Genomic DNA, 23,611 nt, shown 5'->3' with positions numbered 1-23,611 from the left:
CTGCAACTTAACTGACAGACACACAGAGTCCTGACGAATAACATCAGTCATCCAACCAAATTAACTCTACAGGATAACAATAACAGGAAAGACAGTCAGAAATATGCCACATAGCGTTTTATTATTATTATTATTATTATTATTATTATTAATTTCTTTCTTTTTTTTTGATCACAGAACATATGATCAAAATTCAGGAGTTGCAGTGAATCCCTCTCAGCGGCTTCACTGCTCGATCTGTCTGTCAGTTTTAATGGAGGACTCACGTGTGGAGAGGAGGGAGGCTGGCGAGATGTGAACTCCCTACTCCCTACTCCCTACTCCCTACTCCCTACCTTGTGTGTAATAAAAGTTAAAAATGCGGTTGAATGTACTGGTATCACACTGCTGCTACGGCAGCTATGGAGTAGAGATCTGGGCTGGACCGGGGGAGAACTGAGCTGCTGAAAGCAGCAAGCACTGAGAGCCGGCCCGGGCTGCTTGTTGCTGCTGGAGAAGCAGGTCCGTACGTGGAGATGATCTATGGGCCCTTAAATTGGAAGTGGATTTTTTGCGGTCGACAGAAGCTTTTCACCAACGCAGAGTGCATTTTACCGTTATGTTCTTGTCCTTTTCGCTGGCGAATTGAAACACACACACACACACACACGGACGCATCACAGCGCTGCGCCTCAGCTGACACATCCGCAGGTTCCACAGTAGTCTACTGTCTGACAAAAAGCAGGCTGCAGTCGGGATTTTCCTTTCCTCATCCGGAGAAAAGTAACAGATTACTTTTTTTTTTAAATAACGCAGTTACTGATTGCTCAACTCACGAAACTAACACGTTACGTTACATGAAAAAAGTAATTAAAGTACTCTAACTCGTTACTCCAACGCGTTACCCACAACACTGTTAAAGTAAGCATTTCAAACACGATTGATTGCTAAAAAAAAAGAGATGTTTTTCAGTTCTCAGCTGTGGATATTTGCAGCTTTGTGTTGCATAGTAAAAAATGTGAATGTTTTTGATTGTGGACTTGTGGTTAGACAAAACAAGACATGTAATGACCTCACACTGGGCTGGAGGAGAATGTGTTGGGTACTTTCCTGGTGTTTTATAAACTGAGAAATCCAAGAAAGGCGAGCAAGGGTGCCATGAGGTAAAGAGTTTCACTGCAGAAACATTTGTGATTCCCCCCCGAACTTGTTCCATTTAACAAACTGGCTGCAAACAATCCCCTTAGAAAAGTATTAGGGAGGAGGAGGGGGGGGCAAGAAACGTAATCCTCTCTATAATCACTCTTGCTCAAACACTGCCTTGCTGTTAACTTCCTCTTTGTTAAACTAGAAAACCTTTCACAGGCAGTTAGAGATGGTGCACTGGGAGTGTTTTTCATCAAGCCCCTTCATGGTCAAACCTGTTTCAATATTGATGATTACTTTAACATGTCGGCCAGAAAACATCCAAACTGGAGGGTCCAACTACTGTTAGCGCAGAATTAAGGGGAGGAAATTCTTTTCACATGGACTAAACAATGGAGATTGTGCAGAGACAAAGCCTTCAGACACAAGTGAGAAATCCCCAAACATTGGCTGCAAACTCTTTTCAGGGTTCCTACACATTTGAAATTTCCAAATTCCATACTTTTTCCAGACTTCCCGGTAAAAAAACTCAAGTTATTTGTAATATTTGAGTAAATAGATGTGCATAATATAAAAAAAAGCATGCAATTTATCGTTTGTTTTCATTAAAACACCAAATAATTTCCTGGAGATTGTAGCTAGGTACAATAGCGCATACAAAATAATTAACCCAAATAACTTCAGATGAGACCAAACCCAGATAAATATTAAGATTATTATTATTTCCATACAATAGTTTCCATTTTCCATACTTTTCCAGACCTGGAAATGTATAAAATCAAATCCCATAGTTTTCCATACTTTCCATACTTGTGTAGGAACCCTGTCTTTTACAACCGTAGCAAGGCAGTACAAACTCTGAGCCACCTCTTCCCTCGCTGCTAGAAAATTCCAGTTGAGTGTGTGTGTGTGTGTGTTGAGAGGAGAGGAGAGGAGAGGAGAGGAGGGGGGGGTCACGTCTGCTCCTCCCCACTGTGTGGGTTTTGTTCTGCTAATCAGACCACATGCCTCAAGGATTCAGGAATCCAAGAGCTCTCAGCCAGCTCCTCTCATTCCACATACAGCCGCAGCAGCCTGTGACAAACTATTCAGTGTGTTGGGGGGGTTAAAGACTCTATCCATTCATAACACTGTTCAACCCCCCCTCCCTCCCTCCTCGCCCTAATCTCAGGCAGTTCTTTACCCCTCCTCCCCCTCTTACCCCTCATTTGCCCTCTCTCTCTCTCCCCCACCCTCACCACAGCAGAGCCTTTTTTATCTGTCTGCATACTGCACACTGGGTCTGAATAGGCTCATGGTTTATTATTAGACCCCGGTCCAACCGCACACCCACCACGCTTTTTAAATAGAAAAAAAAAAATAGCGAAGCAGGCCTATACCATCCAGTCTGGATATCTGCCTCTCTCTTTCCTTGTTTGTTTTCTTCCCTTCCTACTTATTTGGGTTTGTTTCCTCTCTCTGCTCTCTCCCCTCCCCTTGCTTCTCTTTCTACTCACGCATTGAGAGGCGAAATGAGGCACGCTGGAAATTTGCAGGCTGACAATGGAAGACAGCTGCTCTTGCTGCATAAGTCTTTCATGAGCTGAATTAGTTGTACAAGCCTTCGCTCCCTTCCCCCCACGCATGCCTCCCCCCTCGCAGCGAGCTGATCCAGCCAGACGCAGCACACAACACACCTTGTGGAAAGCTTTGGGAGAGAAAAGACGGGGGAAGGAGAAAAAGACAAAGCATGACAGAGGCTTTGTTTGACAGACCAGTGATTGCTTTTTGTACAGGCAGGGCCTGTGTTTTCTGTCCCTGTCCAGAATCCAGACATCAATTCTTAATGAAGGGTGGTGCTTTTATTATGTAGGAATATTTGGGGTTGAAAACAGAAGGTCAGATCAAATTTCTAAAAACGATACCAGTGTCAAAATAAACCACTATAAGTTCCAATAGGCTGAACGCCAGAGGCTTTCACCTCCCATTATGTTCTGTGGCTGGTGTTTGGGATTATTGGGAGAGAACTGAAGTCATATTGTGTTACAGTATATTTCAAGACAAAACTCTCTGATCTCTGCTGCTGCTGCAAAAAAGACTTTTCACGCATCAAAAGCTGAAAAACACAACATACATCATAAATATATTGTGTAAAGAAGTTGAATTTGTTTAATGTTGCGAAATACAAATGAGTCAGTCTCAGATTATGATAAATAAAAGGTAATGGAAATAAAAAGTAGGAGTCAGAGTGGTATTACTCACTGAATAATTACATCCGTCTGATAAAAAGCAACAATAAGCACCTTTTTATGAGTTCAGGAAAATGGACTTAAAAGACTTTTCTATTAATGCTACATTTCTTTGTAAAATCATAGTGAATGGAACATCTTTTACATGAAGCATCCACCTTTTAGTGAGAACTTTGGGGGGAAAAACATCAAAAGGTGGATGACAGATTGCCAATGAGGCTCTCACTGCAGAATGTCAGTATTTTTTAGGACTAAAAGCAGTTCTGCTCACTCCCACCTCAACACTCTCAATATGGCAGCCTGTACTTGTGCTAAAAGCCAGCTATCTTTATAACTCAACATCAGAAGTGACAGCAAATCCAAAAAAACCTTCACAAGGCCGAGAGATAGGGAACCAAAAAAAGAAAAAACACTCAACATTGACTGCAGTCCAGGTGACTACATGCAGACTGGAAAGACCTGGTTCCAGGATGAAATATTTCCAAACAAAGAAACATGTGGTGCGTCTGGACAGTGATTTCCTGTGCAACAGGACTATAAACTTTGTGGGCCAGTGCATTCTTCTCCTAATTGACCTTGTGAATCGGTGGTCCGCTGTGTGGGCCGAGGAGCCGCGCTCTTAACGGGTTCTGATGCTGTATCCATTCTCTTCTGGGCGCCGAGGTCGAGGACTCGGCGACGCAGCAATGTGCATCTGCAAATTGTTTTGGAGTGAAGACGCAGGAGTGTTGAACTATGATCTACGAGCAGACCGGCTGCAGCATGCTTTTTACTATTTTGATTTGCACTGGCATGTCAGTGAGGGATAAGACACTGTAAACCTTGAATATGTATGGTATGCATGGTATTCATGGTAGCCTCCCGGGAAAAGTAGAATCAATAGGACATGGACATTTAGACTTAATGAAAATATAAAAGACATAGCAAATGTTAACATTACTACAGTCTTACATGCATTCTGACAAGTGCTCATGAGTTAAAAATAACTAAATAGTCAACATGCTAATAACTTCCTTGATTTGACTTGACTTTTTTTTTAATACTTGATGCGGTCTAGTGTTTTGTTTTGCCTACAAGCTCAAAACATTTCAGTGTATTGTGAAGGCAGACGTGGAAAACAATTAGTGTCAAATGTTTTCTTCCTGCGGTAGTGAGGGACTCCCTGAGGGTGAACGCTCCACATACGCAGAGGCAACGACAGCTATGAAGCAGAGCCTTGTACGTGATTCATACTTCTATGTGTTGTCATCTTTCTACGGGGAAAGAATGTTGCGTCTAAAAAGAGGTGAGTCCAAATCAGCTGTGATTAAAAACTTTAAAGGATAGTTCAACATTTTGGTCCATTGCCATAATCCCTATAGTTCCCTTTAAGCGTCGGTGCAAGCTATTCTTAGAACGGAGGAGCAGAGCCGCGAGCTGTTCAACTCCGTCTCATAATGTTGTGTTATTATCTCATAGTGTGGTGAATGTGCAGGTCACAACTTGTCCACCAGAGCGTTGTCGAGTTGTTGGATTGTGTATTTGATGAGTTTGATGAGGGAAACCAAGAAATCCCATGAGCCTCCGTAGCGTAGCTCTGAGCAGCTCACGGCTCTGCTCCGCCGTTCTTTAAATAGTTTGCACCGACAATTAAAGGTAACGAACCTACTGCTATGACTATAGGGATTATGGCAATGGGCTAATTTGCCAAAATGTTGAACTATCTCTTTAAAATCTGAGCTATTCTGTGGTCATGCATTGACGTGATAAACAATACTGAAGAATATTTTCATCATCCATCATCAGATTGAATGCAGCCCAGACCAGATTCCTCCCTTGATGTGTGTACAGGTCAGGTTATTACCAAGCACAACTAGTTTGTATGATGCATCTTCCGACTGCATTGAAAACCCTGAGGTGCTGGAAGGCACGGCATGCTGCTGTAGTGGGTTGTACATAAAAGAATATTGTGTAAGAAATGAAAAAGAGAGAGGGGAGCTGGAGCTCCTGTTTCACTGCTGCACGGCTGACAAAACACAGTGCAAAGTGGGTGTGAATGTCCAACCGGCCGTTTTTAGAAAGTAACAAGAAATGGTCGGACACAGCAACCCCCTAATATCACACTGGAAGTGCGTGGATGGACGGGGGTCTGGACAGAGCGCTGGCAGCTTAATACAATCTCTGAAGAGTGGAAACGTAGGTAAGAGTGAAACGCTTATGGCTGTGTACTCACACCGGGCTGGTTTGGAGCAGCTGTTCCAAACAGGGAGCGTTTAACCCCAAAGATCGGTTGGTTTGGCCGTATGTATGCACAGCAATCGCACAGGCCAAGATCGCCGAGAAGGAGCGGTCTCGGTTCGCTTCCATTCAAGCCCCAGAGCGGTCGGTTAGCAGCCAGAACCTGATCGACGAAGCAATCCTACACAAATGACTCAAAAATCCAAACTAGCCACACACACTGCTGATGTTGTTGCAGCTGTCTTTCAACAAACTTCAGCCGCTGAGGAACTTAAAGCTGTTTAGTGATGCGTCCCAAAACTCCAAGGGTCCCTGATCAGTTTAAAGTAGGCCTGGGACGATAATAAATTTTGCTGGACGATATATTGTCCCACAAATTATTGACGATAAACGATATTATTGACACATTTTTTTGAGAACAAATTAACCACTAATATAATAATAATATTTCATAATAATGTAAGTAGACCCTTTTAAATGCAATCAACTTTTATTTCTCATGAGTATTTTCTTTTCAACAATTGTAATTGGAATGACAAGAACTTATATAGCTACTATCCTAAATAAATAAAATAAACAAAAAATAATAAACAGTGCAGTGCAGCTCTTCTGTCCAATAACGTTATACACCTGAAGCTTCACTTTTCATTCAAACAAACTAATGTGACTTCCACAGATGTAAGATTTCATCAATGAGACTAGCATTTATCTCCTAAAAACTATTAAACCAGCCGGAGGTAAACCTCTAAAAACCTGCTGATAAGTTTTCTTCGTTTTCTCCCCCCAATGACGGAGGTTGACCGGCCCGTGAGCTGCTGCAGACGGCTGCAGACTGTGGGAAGCCCCGCTCCTCCTGCTCGCTGCTACCACAGTAGCTCCAAAAACGTCGGGCGATATGTGGATCCGATAAACCATAGACTGTAAAAGGGATAAACTGACCACAGACTGGGGATCTAAACTGTGACTTTCTCGCATGAAAAAATATTAAAACTTTAAAAAGTGACGTGTTAACAGCGCTACAGCGAGAATTACGTAAAATAGCTTTTAGCTGCTTAGCTTTACAGCTAGCGCTGCCGGTTGCTGCCAAATGCATTCTGGGAAACAAAGATCCTGGATGACTGAAAAGAGGGCTCACTCCTTTCATTCTGCAAAACAAACGCCCAGGTGCTGAGACCGATGCACAGAGTGAAGCCTCTTGTCATCCAGCCTGGTTGGAGGCCAGAGACCAGGAAAACAAATACGTGCGCACATGGCGATTTATCGAGGCCGGAAAAACTATCGAGTTCATTTTCATTTATCGTGCGATTAATTGATTTATTGATTATCGTCCCAGGCCTAGTTTAAAGTGTTGTTTGCAACACAAATCAAAAAGAGCCAACATGCAGTTCTAGCACAAGGGAAAAATAATATGTGCCTTTCAACAAGTAATAATAATGATAATGGTGAGATGGTAAAGGGAAATGATGGTGAATTGACGGTCAACAAAAAATATATGAGCTTCTAGTTCTCTACCTTTGTGTTCAAAACTCCCGTCACCACACACAATAAAAGAAAATGACCACACCCTCTCACTGTGTCAACGCAATGATGGAAAACCTAAAGCAAAATGGCAGTCAAAAGATATTTTAGCTTCTACAACGGTTTTGGTTTTTCCTGGGTTAACTCCTCCTCCTTCCTGGGTAAGATTTCTGACCAATGAGAGAACAGTTGTTTTTGGCCATGGCGTTTGTTTACAACTTTGGACAAACCCCCTAAAAGAAAAATGCAACAAATGTATCCGTTTTAGCCTGTGAATCGGAACAAAGCAAAAGGAGCCACATGTCTGAATAAACCCCGAGATACATGTTTGTGCAAGATGTAGTGTAAAAAAAAACAACAACACTCCCGTGAGGAGGATGTGAAAGAAAGTGGATGTCTTCTTAATTCTCAGGTGTAATTGCTCTGTTAACAAAGCAGTGACTCCGCTCATCTCAACAGAAATGAGCTCCACTAGAACACGGGCAGGTAAAGCCATCGGCCTCACTTTGTAGTGAGCTTCTTGATGTAATTTGCTCCACTTCTTAAAATAAGTCACAATCTCTCTTCTATTCCAGAGCCTTTAAAAGCCCTGGCACTGCTTTAAAGGAATGAGCTGTAACACAATAGCAACAGTCAGTCAGGCACAGGCAGAGAGAGAGAAAGAACTCCAGCGAGCTCTCATGAGATCCTCCACTCCCAGAGCTGGACATCAGCAGCAATGCGGAGCGGTGGCTGTGCTCTTTCATTCAAGTGCAGCCTTCCCTTTCTCTTTCTCTCTCTCACCCCCTCTCTCCCCCCCTTTCAAAGTAACATTGCCAATGTAATTTTCCATGAGAGCTGCTCCATTTATCAAGGCCAGTGGCACATTGAGGGAGCTGATGAATGCCTTACTCCTCTAGATTTGTATAATGAGAGGTGGGAGAGTGAGACACACTCAGAGGTGGTTAGCACTTGTACGAAAGGAAGTAGAGATGATTTATTCAGCATCCGAGAGCCAAAGCTTTAGGGAGCTTTAACTTAGGACACCGACAATGTAGCCCCGCTATTACACCTCCACCACGGAGAGCCAGATTGCTACTGAGACACATACTGATTAATGCTCGGATTACACATGGACATGAGACAGCTACTTCTCTTAAATGAACAGATAGGCTGTAATGAGGCTGACAAATTTTCCAAATGTACTTCCCCAGCTGTAACTGTTTTCTACAAAAATGCGGGTTTGTGCCACTACTCTGTGCAATTAATCCTAATATACACATGAAACAAACATTTAGAGTAGGCGCAGGAGGAGTTGTGTACATATATCACATTAGAATATTAACAAGTTAAAGAGCAAAATGTTTTTTGGCATTGTACAAGCCTCAACAATTATATTCACAAGGCTGCCACAAGGCGCTACAAACCAGAAACATCTCTGTAGGATTCCCTAATGTGAAGCAGTGTAACTCAGTGGTCATGTTCCATGCATGTTATCCTAATCAATTGCAATAAACTCTACTAAACAAAGAGAAGAACTCACCCTGTGGACGCTGACATAGTCAATCAATCAATAATAAACCAGAAACCTTCTCCAAAGTCAAATTCCATTTGGGGTATTAGGCAATACACCACATATTTGCTGTACTTTTTAAATGTGAAGATTTATAATCAATAATGAAAAAAGTCATTATTTGACCGACACAGAACACTAGCTGCTGTGATTAGTGTGTGATGAAGGAATGAGATTGTGTTGCTACGTCTGCCGTTTGCAGTGATCTTTGCTTTGAATGTGGCCGGTGGGAAAGTGATGGCTAACCTCCGTCTCAGGGACTGAGCTGTGGTTTGTGTGTAGTGGCCACAGCTGGAACACGTGCTTTGGTCCAAAACAACTTTCCCCTCGACACACATATTACAAATTAAGTTGTGGTTAAATGACAATGACTGTTTTTATTTTTCATTAATCTTATTTTTAGAACGGCGGAGCAGAGCCGTGAGCTGCTCAGAGCTACACTACAGAGGCTCATGGGATTTCTTGGTTTCCCTCATCAAACTCATCAAATACACAATCCAACAACTCCACAACGCTCTGGTGGACAAGTTGTGACCTGCACATTCACCACACTATGAGATAATAACACAACGTTACCAGACAGAGTTGTTTTATGCTGCGTTCACATGGAGTCTGGTAAACGGCAGACGGCATGCCAGACTTCATGTTAGTGGACGAGAGGACGACGGTTAAACTTGGGGGAGCACGGCAAAAAATACCGTGGACGGCAACGGCAAACAGCAATGCTGTCCCGAGTTCAAATATTATAACTTTTGCGGTCTGCTGCGACGGTAAACTCAATCGAATGTGACGTGTGAGTATGAGTATGTTGACGTTGTCATAGCAACATGGTGACACGTCTTGCCGTTGTGCCGTGCCGTGCCGTCCGACAGTTTGTTTGTTTTTACCGTTCCATCCAGCAGCATTACCGTTTACCGTCTGCCGTTTACCGGTCTCCATGTGAACGCAGCATTAGAGGTAAATTCATGCAAAAGCGCTGATGCGTGTTCCCGGCTAGCAGCAGCGTAGCTCTGAGCAGCTCACGGCTCTGCTCTGCCGTTCTAAAAATAGCTTGCACCGTCTCCTGGCTCTCTCAACTGTCCTATCAAATAAAGGCATGAAAAGCCCAAAAAATATATACTTTAACAAACCTACTCCTAAAACTATAGGGATAATGGCAATGGGCCAATTTCCCAAATTGTTGAACTATCCCTTTAAAGTGGTTGAAATCCACAAATATTTTTCATCTTTCTACAGTTCTTGCTTATGTCATGACTATAATGTTTAGTGGATGATCATTTGCTATGAAAATAAAGTGAATATATCAGGCTTAAGAAGCATTATGGGGTGTTGAACTGGTGAGCGACTCTCAGTGGGATAAATGGGCGTCATCTGAAAACACATCTAACAACCAGGATGTTCTCAATTCATCACAGCTCAAGTCTTATCTTAAACCTGACTTTTGCCAGTTTGAAAAATGACAAGGTCGTGGTCGTACAAATATTATCAGTCTCACTGATGTCAGAACTACTGGGCCGGATCAATCTTTATAACTGTTCTACTTAACCCTGCCTTGCCCCGTCTTCCATAAGCAGCGAGGGTAAACATGGACAACTGGCCTCCAAAGTCCAAACGACCTGGGATGTTAATAAAACCAAATGAAATCTCTTTATGTGTTTATAGGCTTTTATGAGAACAAAATAAGTTGCAGCTTTAACACATCAATTAACTGGGATTGCCGCCTTCAAACTGCTCTTCAAGCCTAAATTGTGTGTGTGGTAACATAATCACATTCTTTTTCATCGCATTTTTTGAAGGATACTCTTCTTCAGTTAGCTATTTGAAAGCAGTTATGACCTCTCTCCTTTATTCAGTGCTGTTAACCACTTCATGTGGTCCTCCCTCAAAAGCCTTTTATTCTAAGTACATTATGATTACAAAGACTTTCCTGAAATTTTTCTTTTCATAGCGTTTGCGCCAAGGAGACTCTGCAGCCTGTGTTCATGGCTGGGTGTCCTGGTTTTTTAAAGGAATCAAACAGGCTTCCTCGCAGCCCATCCCCCACGCCACTTTCAGAGCAGCAGGAAAAACGACGAAGGCGTGCTTTGCACCAGCTCCCTCCCCCACATACTGCTCCACCAGGCATTACTGGGGCTTGTGGGATTAAGAATGGAACACGATGACAGACAAAAACAGTCCTCAGCACCTCCCTGCTCTGCTGTCTTTTATACTGCGAGAGCATGAAAAGGCTGCTATGAGGCATACAATAGACACAGTGATAGATCAACTCTGAGTGAACAAGATAAGTGTGGGTGAACAGCTACACGGATCTTTATATTGTTCTTGTATGACAATGTCAGCGTTGAAATTGTGTGAAGGAAAAAAAAAAAGTAGAACACGATGTGACATTTACTTAACTTCACAGGCTTAATGTGATGTATATAGCTGACAGCATCTATTATATTGTAGAGTGACAAATGGGAACATTTCCCTATCTGACACTACAACTCAACTAGCTAGCTCATGTGCAGCACATAACACCTCCATGGTTAATTGCAACACATGCTGGGCTGGTTTTTATCTTTAAGACAGTGTAAGATTTTTTTTTTTTTTTTTTTACATCAAGGCACTTATGCATCCTTTGAAAATGAATCCAGCCTCCACTGATAAGAGGGAAAGAAAACAAACACTATGTGGGCTATTTCCTGTAGCCGGGCTCATACTCATCAAGAACTCACTTTTTTTTTGCAACCATGTGGTGATAAGAGAACACAGCAGTGGATTTGTTTATGCATCACATATGAAGACAGCTCCAGAGAGAGGAGTGCATCTCTCAGCCTAGCTGGAAGCGACAGGCTATCGCAAAGCACATCCTGGTCAACACCGCGGCCCTACACTCCCATTGTGTCCTACTGGATTCACTCACAAAGACACCTTTCACAGACAAATGCAACTTCACTGCTGTTGCTTTGACAGCACTCATAAAAAAACCTCTCTAAGATACAGTGGCAGACTAGCTAGCACAGCTTCTTTTAGAGTTGGATTTTCAAAGCAGGACAATGTTTGGATGAGGATTTTCTTTTTTGTTAGAGAGTAATTACTAAAATAATTGACTTTCCCCCCACTGATGTATTTAAAACAGTAAATGACTTATCTTATTGTGACATCAGCTCGCCAACTGACAACTGCATGTCCCCAATAAAGCCTGGAATTAGCAATTGTCTTTGACAAAGACAAACACCACCAACGTCTAATCAACCAAACAAAATACGACAAAGCCAGATCCATTCATGCAGCGTGAAAAGAAAACACAAGGATAAAGCTTACCTTCTCATTTTTCACCTTCTTTAATGTCTTGCAATCACCATTCCCATTCTCCACTTCCTCCGGTTCAGTTTTTGTGGCCAACGCTGGTACTATCCCAACAGGTTCAAGTGCAATATTCCCCATTTGATTGGCTTCTGCCAAGTCTGTTGATTGTGTGTTCTCAAAGGACGCGTTACGACTATTCCCCAAAGCGACGTGGGCTTGAGACACAACATCCTTCTCTGCAGCAGCTATTGCCACGACTGGGGCTCCATCTGTTTTGTCCTTCTTACTTTTCCCAGTAGCCCCTTCTTTCTCTTTTTTCCCACTCAGAACACCTCGGGAGGCTTTGCCCCCCTTCTCCATGTTCCTTCCAGAGGTGGAATTACCGCCGGCTGCTCCTGCACTCGCCGCCGTGCCTGTGGGCTCCCCCTGAGTCCGCCCTGTACTTTCTTTTTTGCCCCCATCCCCGGCTGAAGCTTTGCTACTATTGTCTTTAGAGTTCTTACTGCGCTTGTATTTGGATTTGCTTTCCTTGCCTTGAGAGCCAGACACCGGACTAACAAACCTGATGTTGTCCGGCAACGCCGCCACTGCACTGGGTGGTGCCGCCATGCCGTCCTTGGTACCAGACATCTCCAGTTTGTCTTTCTCTAAGTCAGCGTCGAGGTCGATGATCAGATTTCCGACGCCAATATCCCACTCATCCCCGCTGTCGTAAGTGTCCACCGCATTAGAGTCCACACCTTTCCCGCCTGCAGTGCCACCACTTAGGGACATTTTAGTGCCAACGGCCCAGGATTGCCTCAGTGAGGTCCGACACCCTCTCAGACGGTTGGGACTCCGGGGCAGGGGTTAGAGAATCCTCACGGTCTACTCCTTCCTGTCCCATTTAACCACATATTCCCTGGAAGAGAGATGAGAAAAGAGTTCCATTAGTCCCAAAACCCACACATAGAAATCATAGTACTACAGCTCCGCCATCCCAGAGCTGAGCATTGCATAGGGTACGAGACCAAAAAGAAATCGTTTGATCATGGGCCAGTAATTCTCTGATGATCACTGCGCAAACCACTATGGTAATACCCACTGGTGTGACAGCTCTGCTCCGAAACCCTCTCTTTATAATCACTTCCCACAGTCGTCATGGCAACCATGGGAAATGTAGCCTAAATCCTGCTCTGACAGCCAAGGTGGCCCCACTGTTCTGAATGACTGGCTCTCCTTTTTCACCAGGCGCTGCTGATAGTGTCACCGCTGATAAATAAGGAGTAGCTGGTCCCACACCCCCACACCCCCACATGGTTTACTGAGCTGTGCCTTTTCAACCTCCAGAGCACAATGGTAATCTTGCATTAACAGAGGAGCTTAAAACATGAATGAGCTGGTGTGGCGTCTCAGGAGAACAGCGGTTTGTTGTATTTGCTTACACAACACGGCCCAAAGGTCATCCATGTTTCAACTGTTGGAGGAGGTAAGTACAGCATTCCTGTACACACACACCGGCTGGAACCTATTTTAAACCTACTGTAAATCAACATGGGTAAAAAAAAAAAACCCAAAAAAACAATTTTGTGGTCTTCAATGTGGAACTACAAGAACTAACTTCAATTTCTCAATTCAGATCAAATGCATGTGGGATTAGCATGTCTTCAGAGGACTGGAGGCCTTTTTTGGTTAATCTAAATACTATCAAATAATTCAAAATTCAAGACTCAAGACTACTTTTTTAATCCCTTAAAGGGCGTTTCAGGCGCAGTGTCTGAGGGACCAGGAAGTAGTTTGCATGAGGATACCAAAACGATAACATTTTTCTACGGATACTCCTAAACTCGAATTTGTGTGGACGGCCCCTTATACACAATTTTTTTATTTAACCTTTATTTAACCAGGCAAGCAAATTAAGAACAAAATTCTGCAATACTGCAATTGTGCTGGGAATTCTTTTTCTCGTAAAGTTTCTTTTGTAAATAACATTTGTGTTAATAATATCACATTATAATGTTCAGTGTATTATGTTTTATCAATATCATTGATACTTTTTTAAAATTCTAATTTCAAAGTAGTAAAAGTCCTCTGTGAGCTGGGTGCTGTAGGTTAAAAGTGATGCAACGATACAAAAATGCCATTAAAAAGCTTTTTGCACTGACAGACATAACTGACACACATGCACATTCTTGTCATTGTCCCAAAACACTGTAAGATTGTAAATGAGCACTGTCAGTAAGTAAGTGATGGTAGAAGTCACATGGTTACGAGGCATCAGCCAGTTGTCAGTGAGTTAGCACCACTGCACCTTAAAACAAAGACGCTGCAGTGTTTTTCAGTCCAGTTGTTCAATGAAACCTTTCAGATGTTGTAAGTAGCCTGGTGCTGATAGTGTTGAAACATTAGGATGACGGAGTAGCAGAAAAAGAATCAGACCATTTTCATGCACTTCCATTCCCCTGAGATGGAGACACTACACACAGGTAAATAATTAAAACCCACATCCGTGGTTCTCATCTCCTCCGGCAAAGAAGAACGTGAGGGAGGAGGAAGCCTGAGCACAAAAGGCTCGGGGGTGGTGGAAAGGGTGATCAGATCAATACCTCTTCAAACATGAATGAATTCTGATGATTTTCTTTGTGCTGCAGAGACTCGAGTGACAAAACACAGCCAGAGAGCGGCCCAAAGATCGTCTTAACAAAACGATGAAGACTGGTTCCTATTTCTAATTGGTAGCCATGGTGTGTTTGTTTTACATTGAACGGATTAAATAACAAATCCTAGATCTTCTAATGGGGATCAGACACTTTTGCTGTTAAATGGATCCATAATCAGCCCAGTGCATTGTAACCTCATTTAAACAGCAAAAATGGCTTCATACAAAATGCGCCCGCAATTAGACTCTAGAGCTGAAATGATGATTCAATTTATCTGGGAATTTATCTGCAACGATTTTGAGGGTAATCCAAACAAAAATGTCAAACGTTTGCTGATTTGTTTCCCAAAAGTTACGACTTGACATTTTTCTGTTATTAGAAAAATAATTATTTTGCAGTTTTGCAATTCAGATAAAAACAAGCTAATATAGTAGATTAACCTTGGTCTGTCTGTGATTTTAACAGGCATTTTAGAGCAAACAATTAGTCAAAAAAAAGCTGATTAACGGTACCTGCCCTGCACAAGTACCTACACACAATATCAGCATAAAAACTAATACATTCTAGCTATGGGATTCAACCTAAAAACCCACACATTTCTCTGCCAGTAAATTAACTGAAGAGTTGATCAAACATTAGGAATAAGAACCTATTCCAGCTAATACGCCCACTTCCTTAAACCTGTTCAATATTTAACTGTGTCAATACAAAATGACAAAAACCGCAGCGTTGCAACGCAGTTTAAACCTCAAAATGATTCCAGAATTGACTTGACATGAGCAGATTATTAGCTGTGGCTAAACACAGAGTGACTTATCAAGTCAATGAAGCTTCTGGAATAACAGCGAGAACATCCAGAGACATCAGCACATTTTCTGCTTTATGACTATGAGTCAAGAAGAGAAAATGAAGCTCTGTGTAATGGGAGAGGTTTCTGCTGACATGTGAATCACAACGAGCGCTCTGTTATGTTGAAGATTGTAATGCTCCGGTCTTAGAGGGCTGGATTGTTCCCACTGTCTGACAGAAAACATCCACTAGAACTCAGCTCTCATTAGAACAACAGTCTAAAATGGCAGCTGGATAATGCACAGAGCCCGTGTTGATTCAGTTAAGGGGGACATCCACCCCCCCACCCCCACCCCCCTGCAGTGACAGAGGTAAAACTGTTGAACAATCATTTGATCACCGTGCCTGCCTCTTCCCTCACAGATGGCTCCCCAAAGGAACAACAGTCGGTGGCAGGTTGTGGAGGGTGGAGCGCTGCAGCTGTCCCTGTTTGACTGGCTAAATAGTTGTGAGGTCTAATTTGTCCAACACCTCCACAAAAGAGAGGTTGTAACTCTATCGGCAGTTGACCTACTGTACTGCCCTTAGCTGGAAGTGCAGCGCAAGCCCCTTTTGAAAAAGCCCCGCTGAGGAAATGTCCCAGTGAGTGCCCCGTTGAGCGAAAGGCATGCAGGCTGTGCAACTCCCAGAGTGCTTGTCCTTTTTTCACAGATCCAGTTTCATTCAGCTATCTATCACAGAGGCCACATCAGGGTGATTCTGCCTTGAAAGTGGAGGAAAAAAAGAAAGAAAAAAAAACGATGGTGGGTGAAAGCCATTTCTGGTCCATTTACCGTGGAACACAACTACAATCTGACCTGGCATGATGTTGTTTTCTGGATCCGACTATTAGGAACGCCATCTGTGCATTGAACAGAAATGACATTATGAGCTTCATCTGTATGGATGGGCCCGGAGCCCACTCAAATGCACGACTTGCTTTGCCATTTTATGCGTATTGTTTATATGTGAAGAGAGAGGTGAGGAAAGACGCAGAGAAAAGGTGGAAAATAAGCGCGTACGCTGGGGGAATGCAGATGCTGTCATACACAGTATGTGTGGGAATGTAGAGAAGGTAATTACAGTTAAATAAATACACATGAACTCTCAAATCAGACATGTGTCAGCATGAAAAAATCTCTGCACACAGTACCAAAAACCTGACAAAACTGTCATCTTTAAACACACACCTTCATTTAGAACAAAGGAGCAAAGCTTTAGTCACAAGAAAATGCAAAGCTACTGGCGTGCAACTGGGTTCAGGCTTTTGCTCACAATTGTTCTTGGTATAATTACAATCATAAAAACTTGCACAGCGTTATGATGTTTTTATTTTTTAATGGAGGTATGTACACATTCATAATGATTACTGTCTCATCTCCGCTCCCACTGCTCCAAATCTCATTACGGACTAAAAAACGCTGCTCCAAAGTTACTTTAAATTGTTCTTGTGGAGTTGCAGAGGGAAATGTCTGGTTCACATAGGAGGCTGTTGTTTTTTTAACGCCTTGAGAATCTCAACTGCTCGCCGCCCTGCATCGCAGAGTTTCTGTGTTTCAGACAAACAAAGACGGTTAAACAGCGAGTGTATCCAGGAGCATTTGGGCTGGGCCGACACCCAACACGCAGCTACAGCAGGAAACCAAACGGCCAAGGCTACAAGACGGTTTGTTAACGTCTGTTCATTTCTGTGTTACCACTTGTCTTATAGGGTAGAATGAATATTTCAACTATTTGACCTGAAAGCACTTGATTCATTTCAGGGCAGAGTATTTTGCTTCATTTTTGGTCATGTTTCCTTCCTCCACTCGTTGCGTTAAAGGTCCAGTGTGTAATAATTGGCGAAGTTAATTGGCAAAATCTGAATATAGCTACTACCCATGAATATATTTGTGAAAGTGTAAAATAGCTATAAAATAAAATGTCTTAGCCTTATAATTATTCTTTTATACATATAGCAAGGGTCTTGCTTTAGAGAGCGTCGCCATCTTGCGCCGCCATGTTTGTACGGCAGTCTGCCAGAGCGCGTTTTGCGTTCATAAATAAACCACCGAAGAAGAAGGCGGAAGGAAAGAAGGAGTAGGAAACAGCAGACATATCGTTTAGATCTTCACTTCATCGCTCCATGAGATACTCCCATAGACTGTAAAAAGAATGGCCGTAGCACCGTGACGTCACCCACTGGTTTGGAGGAGTCTGTTTTGTGCCGCTACTACGGGGGTTTGAACTGCGCCATGTTGGATTCTACTTGCCATATTTGGAGCGGTGCGGCAGTTAGCCGGCCGAGAGCCCCCCCACTGGCCTCAAAGCAGCGGTCTCCGGACCTGTCACTCAACGTTTCTGCGCCCTAATTGGCCAGAACTTTAAACCTAATAATAGTAAAACGGTAGAGTTTTTAAAAAAATTCCCCCCCCTCAGAGTGTGTGCGGGGGTAGAAACTATCGGTTGAGACCAAAAAAATAAAATGTACCAGGCTGTAAATATGTTTTTTTAAGCTGTAAAGTCGGCTATTTTAACATGGGGCTCAGAGTTGCTCCCTTCTGGAGCCAGCCCCAGAGGAAGCCGAGGGGATTGCAGTTTGTTGAACGCGGAAGTGAGCTTCACTTCTCAGACCCACAACTGCCCCCTTGGATACTCCCAGTCATCTCAGACGTAGTAAACAAGTTTTTTGGTCCTCGGAGGCCACCGTCACTTTATCGACAGGAGGGGTGAGCACTGCAAACTAGAATCTCAATGCTAGTTGCTGTTTTCACCTCATTTTACACACTGGACCTTTAAGACCTTTAAAGGGATAGTTCACCCAAAATTGAAATTTCATTATCTACTCACCCTCATGTGGACTAAGGGCTGGGAGAAATTTCAGAGTCCTCCGTGGCTTCTCTGAGTTACAGGGGGTCTCGACGTAGCAGTACATGTCCATATAACGGTTGCAAATGGATACCAACTGTCTTCGTAACAAAAAGACACACCAAAAATTTGGACGAACTGGGAAGAGGACGGACCCTGGTACGTCCAAATTTGACGAGCCGGGAAGAGGAGCTTCCGCTACAAACAAGCTTGAAATATAGACTTATTAAATTTTTTTAAGGACAGTTTCACATTTCGGGGCTTCAATACAAGACGGACATTACATAGATACTTGCAGCATGGAGGTATTTGGATGTTTTTTGGTGTGTCTTTTTGTTACGAAGACAGTTGGTATCCATTTGCAACCGTTATATGGACATGCACTGCTACACCGAGACCCCCTGTAACTCAGAGAAGCCACGGAGGACTCTGAAACTTCTCCCAGCCCTTAGTCCACATGAGGGGGAGGAGATAATGAGTGCAATTTCAATTTTGGGTGAACTATCCCTTTAATACCGACTTACTGTGCATTACAATTTTTACCATCATAACATCAGTGATGTGTCTTATTCTATCTATCTATTAATTTATTCTTTATTACTCTTATAATATCTTGACTTACTTCTGTGCCGCTTACGATTGGAGCACCCCAAACTAAATTTTGTTGTGTATTTGTTACACTGACAATAAAGTTATCTCAAAGCTTAAAATCGGAAGATGCACAAATGTCAACCCCAAAAGTCTGACATTTAAGGCCAAAATATTATCTTTTTTTAATAATTTGGATTGAGTGGTGAGGATGCTAGTGGCTCTGCTGTTCATGGCAGGGAAGCTAATCCTGAAAGCACTAGCAGCTCTCCTGCTGCTTTGTGCAGCTACAAAGAGAAGCCACAACCTCTTCTCATTCTGTATCTGCACAGTGGAGAAAACCCTGAAGCTGAAAGCCTATGTCAGCTTCCCGTTTCGTCCTACATAGACAAATCTGTCAGATATAGAAAAAGAAGTGATAAAGCATATCGTCAATTGCCATCGCTAATCAAGCTGAACCATTGTGTGAGAAGACGATAGACTTGTTTTTCTTTTCTCCCATAGGACACAAAGCAAATGGGTTATGAGTAATTAGCAACTGTGACGCTAACACAAGCAGACAACAACTTTAACTCTGCGTGCGGGGGCTGGCAGCGTGCATCCCCCTTTTTTTTCCCCTCTGCAGGTCATTTAAAAGGCCGGTCCCCATCCACAGAGCCTCACGGTAACCTCCATGTAATTGGATTGTGTGCTTGAGCTGATTACCTAAACAGAAATGCAACGAGTCAGTTCAGGTGATGGGAATCAGGAGTTTGTGGGTCAGCCAGCGTCTCTATCACTAAACATGTCAACAGCTCATGACCAGCAGCTGAGGTTAAGCATATCCATACCTTCACTAGGCTGTGTGTTGCATGGTTTGGATGATTCTATTGTGGGCTCTACTTTTTTATGAAAACCTAGCCATTTTTTTTTAAATTTTAGGATCAAATTCAAAGATTCACAAACCTAAACTAGAAGATAAATGAAGTCCCTTTTGGCTGACCACACAAAAGGCTGAACTCAAAACATCAACACTGTTGCCAAAAGGTCTTTAATCCTGGCAGCAGCACCTTCCTGCGTCTCTTGGACTGGCAGCTGTGTGACTCAAACCGACAGCAACAAAACAAGTGTGAAATATGCAGATTGACTCTCTGGCTGATGAGAACGTAATGTCCGGGGCTCTGGTCTGATGCAGCGAAACGCACACAGAACTGCCTCAAAATGTATCGATCGCCATGGTGATTTTCATCCGACAGAACCACAGCAATCTGTCTCTATTGTGGGTGTCTTTGTGTGCTTTGTTCAGAATGACATCAACACAGATGATGATAAAAACAACACATCTGTGCCAGGGCTCTCAGGCAGACATGGCAGCGTTGTCCCATCTTTAAAATGTGCATTATTCGATTGGCTACACTGACACTCAATATGAGCAATCACAGAAGAAGTGAAGAGGCGGCAGAAAACGTTCCTGTTGACATTGCATCGTCACAGCAGAGTAACCTTTTCTCAGCTGACATATTACACTGTTGACTAAACCCATGACCAGCATTTCCAGACTCATAAACAACAGAGTACATCTGGAAAGCTCAGCTTTGAGTGTCAATGCCTCATTACGGTATAAAGGACAGCACAGATGTTTTTATTCTTTCTTTTTTTTTTTTTCAAAATTTAGCATTAGTTTGGGCAGGACTGACATTTTGGAGGAATTAAACCTGTTATAATTGGGAATTGATGGATTATTGAGAGATAAGAGTTTTCTTATCTTAATATCCAAAAAAATATTTCTATACAACAGCACTTACTAACAAACCAGGTAAAAAATATATACAAATGTCACTATTAATCATTTAATTAATGAGGGTCTCCTTTGTTCATTCTGACAGGATTGTCAGCATCTAAGCTGTCTTTCTTGACCAATGGTACAAAATGCAAAATATTCTCGGGTTTCCAACTTCCAACTACCAACTATCCATTACAGCTCCAGCATGCTTATCTGCTAGTTTGGCTGATGGCGTCTAAAATGATCTGGCTGATCTGAGTAACATGGAATGGTTTGCTAGTTCATTACTCCTTGGCATCAACGGTCATTAAATGGTTTATCTTTTGTTCTTTATTGGCTCCATTGACCAATACCAGACTTACAAGACCCTCATCAATATCACAGCCATGTTTAACATCTAGACACTCTGCCATACTGGAGATTTTTAAATGAATGCTGTCATTGTGATCGGTGTGTTTATTCTGAAGAGAAACTTCCTAATTACCAAGTAAGTGAGCACCAAGAAACCTTTATGTAACAAAAGCCCAAAGCCCAACATGAATGCAGTCAAAGTTTGGAGAGACACATTATAAACAAATGTCATTCAAGGACTTTAACTTCAGGCTGCATAGCTGGATGACATCTTGACATGTCTAATAGTGGGTAAACAGGAGATAATTGCCAACAAACTCAACTGAATGCTAGACACATAAAAGAGCCACTCACCTAGTGCCCATCAAAGGCACTAATCATCTTGCAAACACAGTTTCTACTGCAGGAACTTGGGGGTAATTGTACGGGGCCGGTCTCCACTGCAGGAACCTCCCCCAAAGGGCCCAAAGGGTCCTGCCTGGGGGGAGGGACTCAGACCGGCTCTGAAAAACTCCCAGTGGGGCTTGAGATTTACTCTGTGCTGATTGGTCAAACTCTGAGTGGGACGTGACGCCAAGAGAAAGCCCTGAAATAAGCGGCATTTTTAAAACTCAGTGTTATTAAAAAAAAAGAGAGATAATAAGTCAGTAAAAGACGTATGAGAGCAGCAGTAGTAAAGACGTTTGATAAATATGCGATTGCGCGATTACGTGACGATCCAGCTTTATTAGAAAGCCTCTGTACTGCCGAAAAAGAGCAGTAAAAAAAAAACGATGACTGTGCGATGATGGAAACTGTTGCATGTCACTGCAAGAGACCGGCGGGTTCTGGTCTGCAGTGGAGACACGGTTCCTGTAAAAGTTCCTACCCTCCCTTTACCAGGAACTCTGCAATGGAGCCTTTTGAGATGAGCATCCAGCGGTGCCACGATATGAAAATACTTTGAGGAAACAGCTTTCTAAGCAGCAATGGTGTGGAGTCACACAGAAGAGTCTCTAGCCAGGCAGCATGAGCTCCTTTTCATATTAATATCAATAGATCAAATGAAAGAATAAAGACTTGCGCTCAAGGTTTAAGCAGCTGACAGACGGAGTCAAGTCAGTGTGAACAATCATCAAATTGAGCTAAATATCACACTTAAAATATTAGAAGTAAACAAACCTTTGATTCACATGAATCAAAGCCACTTCAAGAACATTTACTGTCATCTGAGAGTGGAAACGCCGGCTGCCACAGTAAATGATCTTTCTCTCCTTCACACAAGCAAGTGCCTGTCGCAGAGTACTTCTCTGTGAAATATTACTAGAAATAACTTCATTGTCAGCACGGTGTCAACATTCTTCTCCATTAGTTCTAGACGGGCAAACATGGACAAAAAAATAAATAAGGCTAAGAGAATGCGATCGCTGTGTCAAGCCTCAACGGTGGCGGCCAGTCTAAACTGAGAATCTGATCCACCCACCAGTACAAATAAATAATCAAATTGTGGCTTGTCTGTGGCAACAACCGATGCAGAGGTCGGAAAGAACACTTACACATTGGCCGGGGAGTAAGGAAGCCCTGATCTCCAACACTGACAAGGTGCCAGATTGATTTTTCCTGTGCTCAAGGAGAACTCCAGCAGAAACAAGAGCAGCTCCATTAACATGCTCGGCCACTGCTCTATGCCATCATGATTTCTGAATTACAAAAGCCAGTCTCTTGGATTCTCAAAAAACACTTGCGATTATCTCTGGTCTCTCTATTCAGTTAAGAAACCCCGTCTCAATGCAAAGCCCATGTAGTTACAGCAGCCTCGTCTGCTGCGACACACTTGATTGTGGATGTGGTCAACTGTAAAGCAATCTCAATGAGTGTGTGTTTAATCTCTCTGTGCGCGGGCTTCAGACTGAAATTTTCTAATGAATTTTAATATATCATTATTAAATCCATCTGTACGGTGGAATGTGGTTAAATACTAATGAGGCATATTCGTGCAGTGGAGAAACTCTGCGTGCTCTGCTCCAGAGGAAATCATCCAGGCTGCTGTGTTTCCTCGTCTGTTCAATATATTTGCACCTTGCTGATTTTCACTGCAGCTTTAAATGTTCAGAAAAGAAAAGAGTGATTTCAGTTGCAGGGTAGAGTGTGATATCTTTAAAAGGCATATTCTGCCCAACCAACAGCCCAAAATACAAAAACACCGTTATGTGTGATGAGGAAAAGCATCAAATCCACATTGAGAAGCTAGAAAATGCATGTAACTGACATAAGACAATTTGAATACCTAAATTATAGGTATCGGATGATACAGAGTTTTGATTTTGGCAAATTGGCGCATTGCTATAATCCCTATAGTTTTAGGAGTAGGTTCATTACCTTTAATTGTCGTTGCAAGCTATTTTTAGAACAGCAGAGCAGAGCCGTGAGCTGCTCAGAGCTACACTACGGAGACTAATGGTTTTTCTTGGTTTCCCTCATCAGGAGGAGTTGTTTTCGAGGTAAATTCATGCAAAACAGCTGATGTGCGCTCCTGTCGGGGCACATTTATGAACAGTTAACGCCGTGGCATCCTGTAAGTGTGCTGGATTTAGCTCAGAGCTAGTTTCCATCCGTCTCTCTGCATTTGCTTTGAAAACAACTCCATAACATTCCATTATTATCTCATAGCGTGGTGAATGTGCAG

At 42.7% G+C, this 23,611-nt stretch overlaps 1 protein-coding gene across 3 annotated transcripts in view; it reads right to left on the bottom strand.

Moving 5' to 3' along the window:
- Positions 1-23,611, bottom strand: part of znf609b (zinc finger protein 609b) — a 97,016-nt gene that overhangs the window by 56,771 nt on the left and 16,634 nt on the right. For all 3 annotated transcript variants that reach the window (XM_083993601.1, XM_083993603.1, XM_083993602.1), the window contains exon 2: positions 11,947-12,832. In XM_083993601.1, the coding sequence (XP_083849727.1) occupies positions 11,947-12,705 (759 nt within the window). In that variant the 5' untranslated portion in view covers positions 12,706-12,832. The remainder of the gene's footprint in view (positions 1-11,946; positions 12,833-23,611) is intronic.

The sequence above is a fragment of the Trachurus trachurus genome, assembly GCF_905171665.1.
Source record: "Trachurus trachurus genome assembly, chromosome: 3".
Lineage (NCBI taxonomy): Eukaryota > Metazoa > Chordata > Actinopteri > Carangiformes > Carangidae > Trachurus > Trachurus trachurus.
The sequence above is the reverse complement of the archived record's forward strand: the minus strand, read 5'-3'. Positions and strand labels throughout refer to the sequence as shown.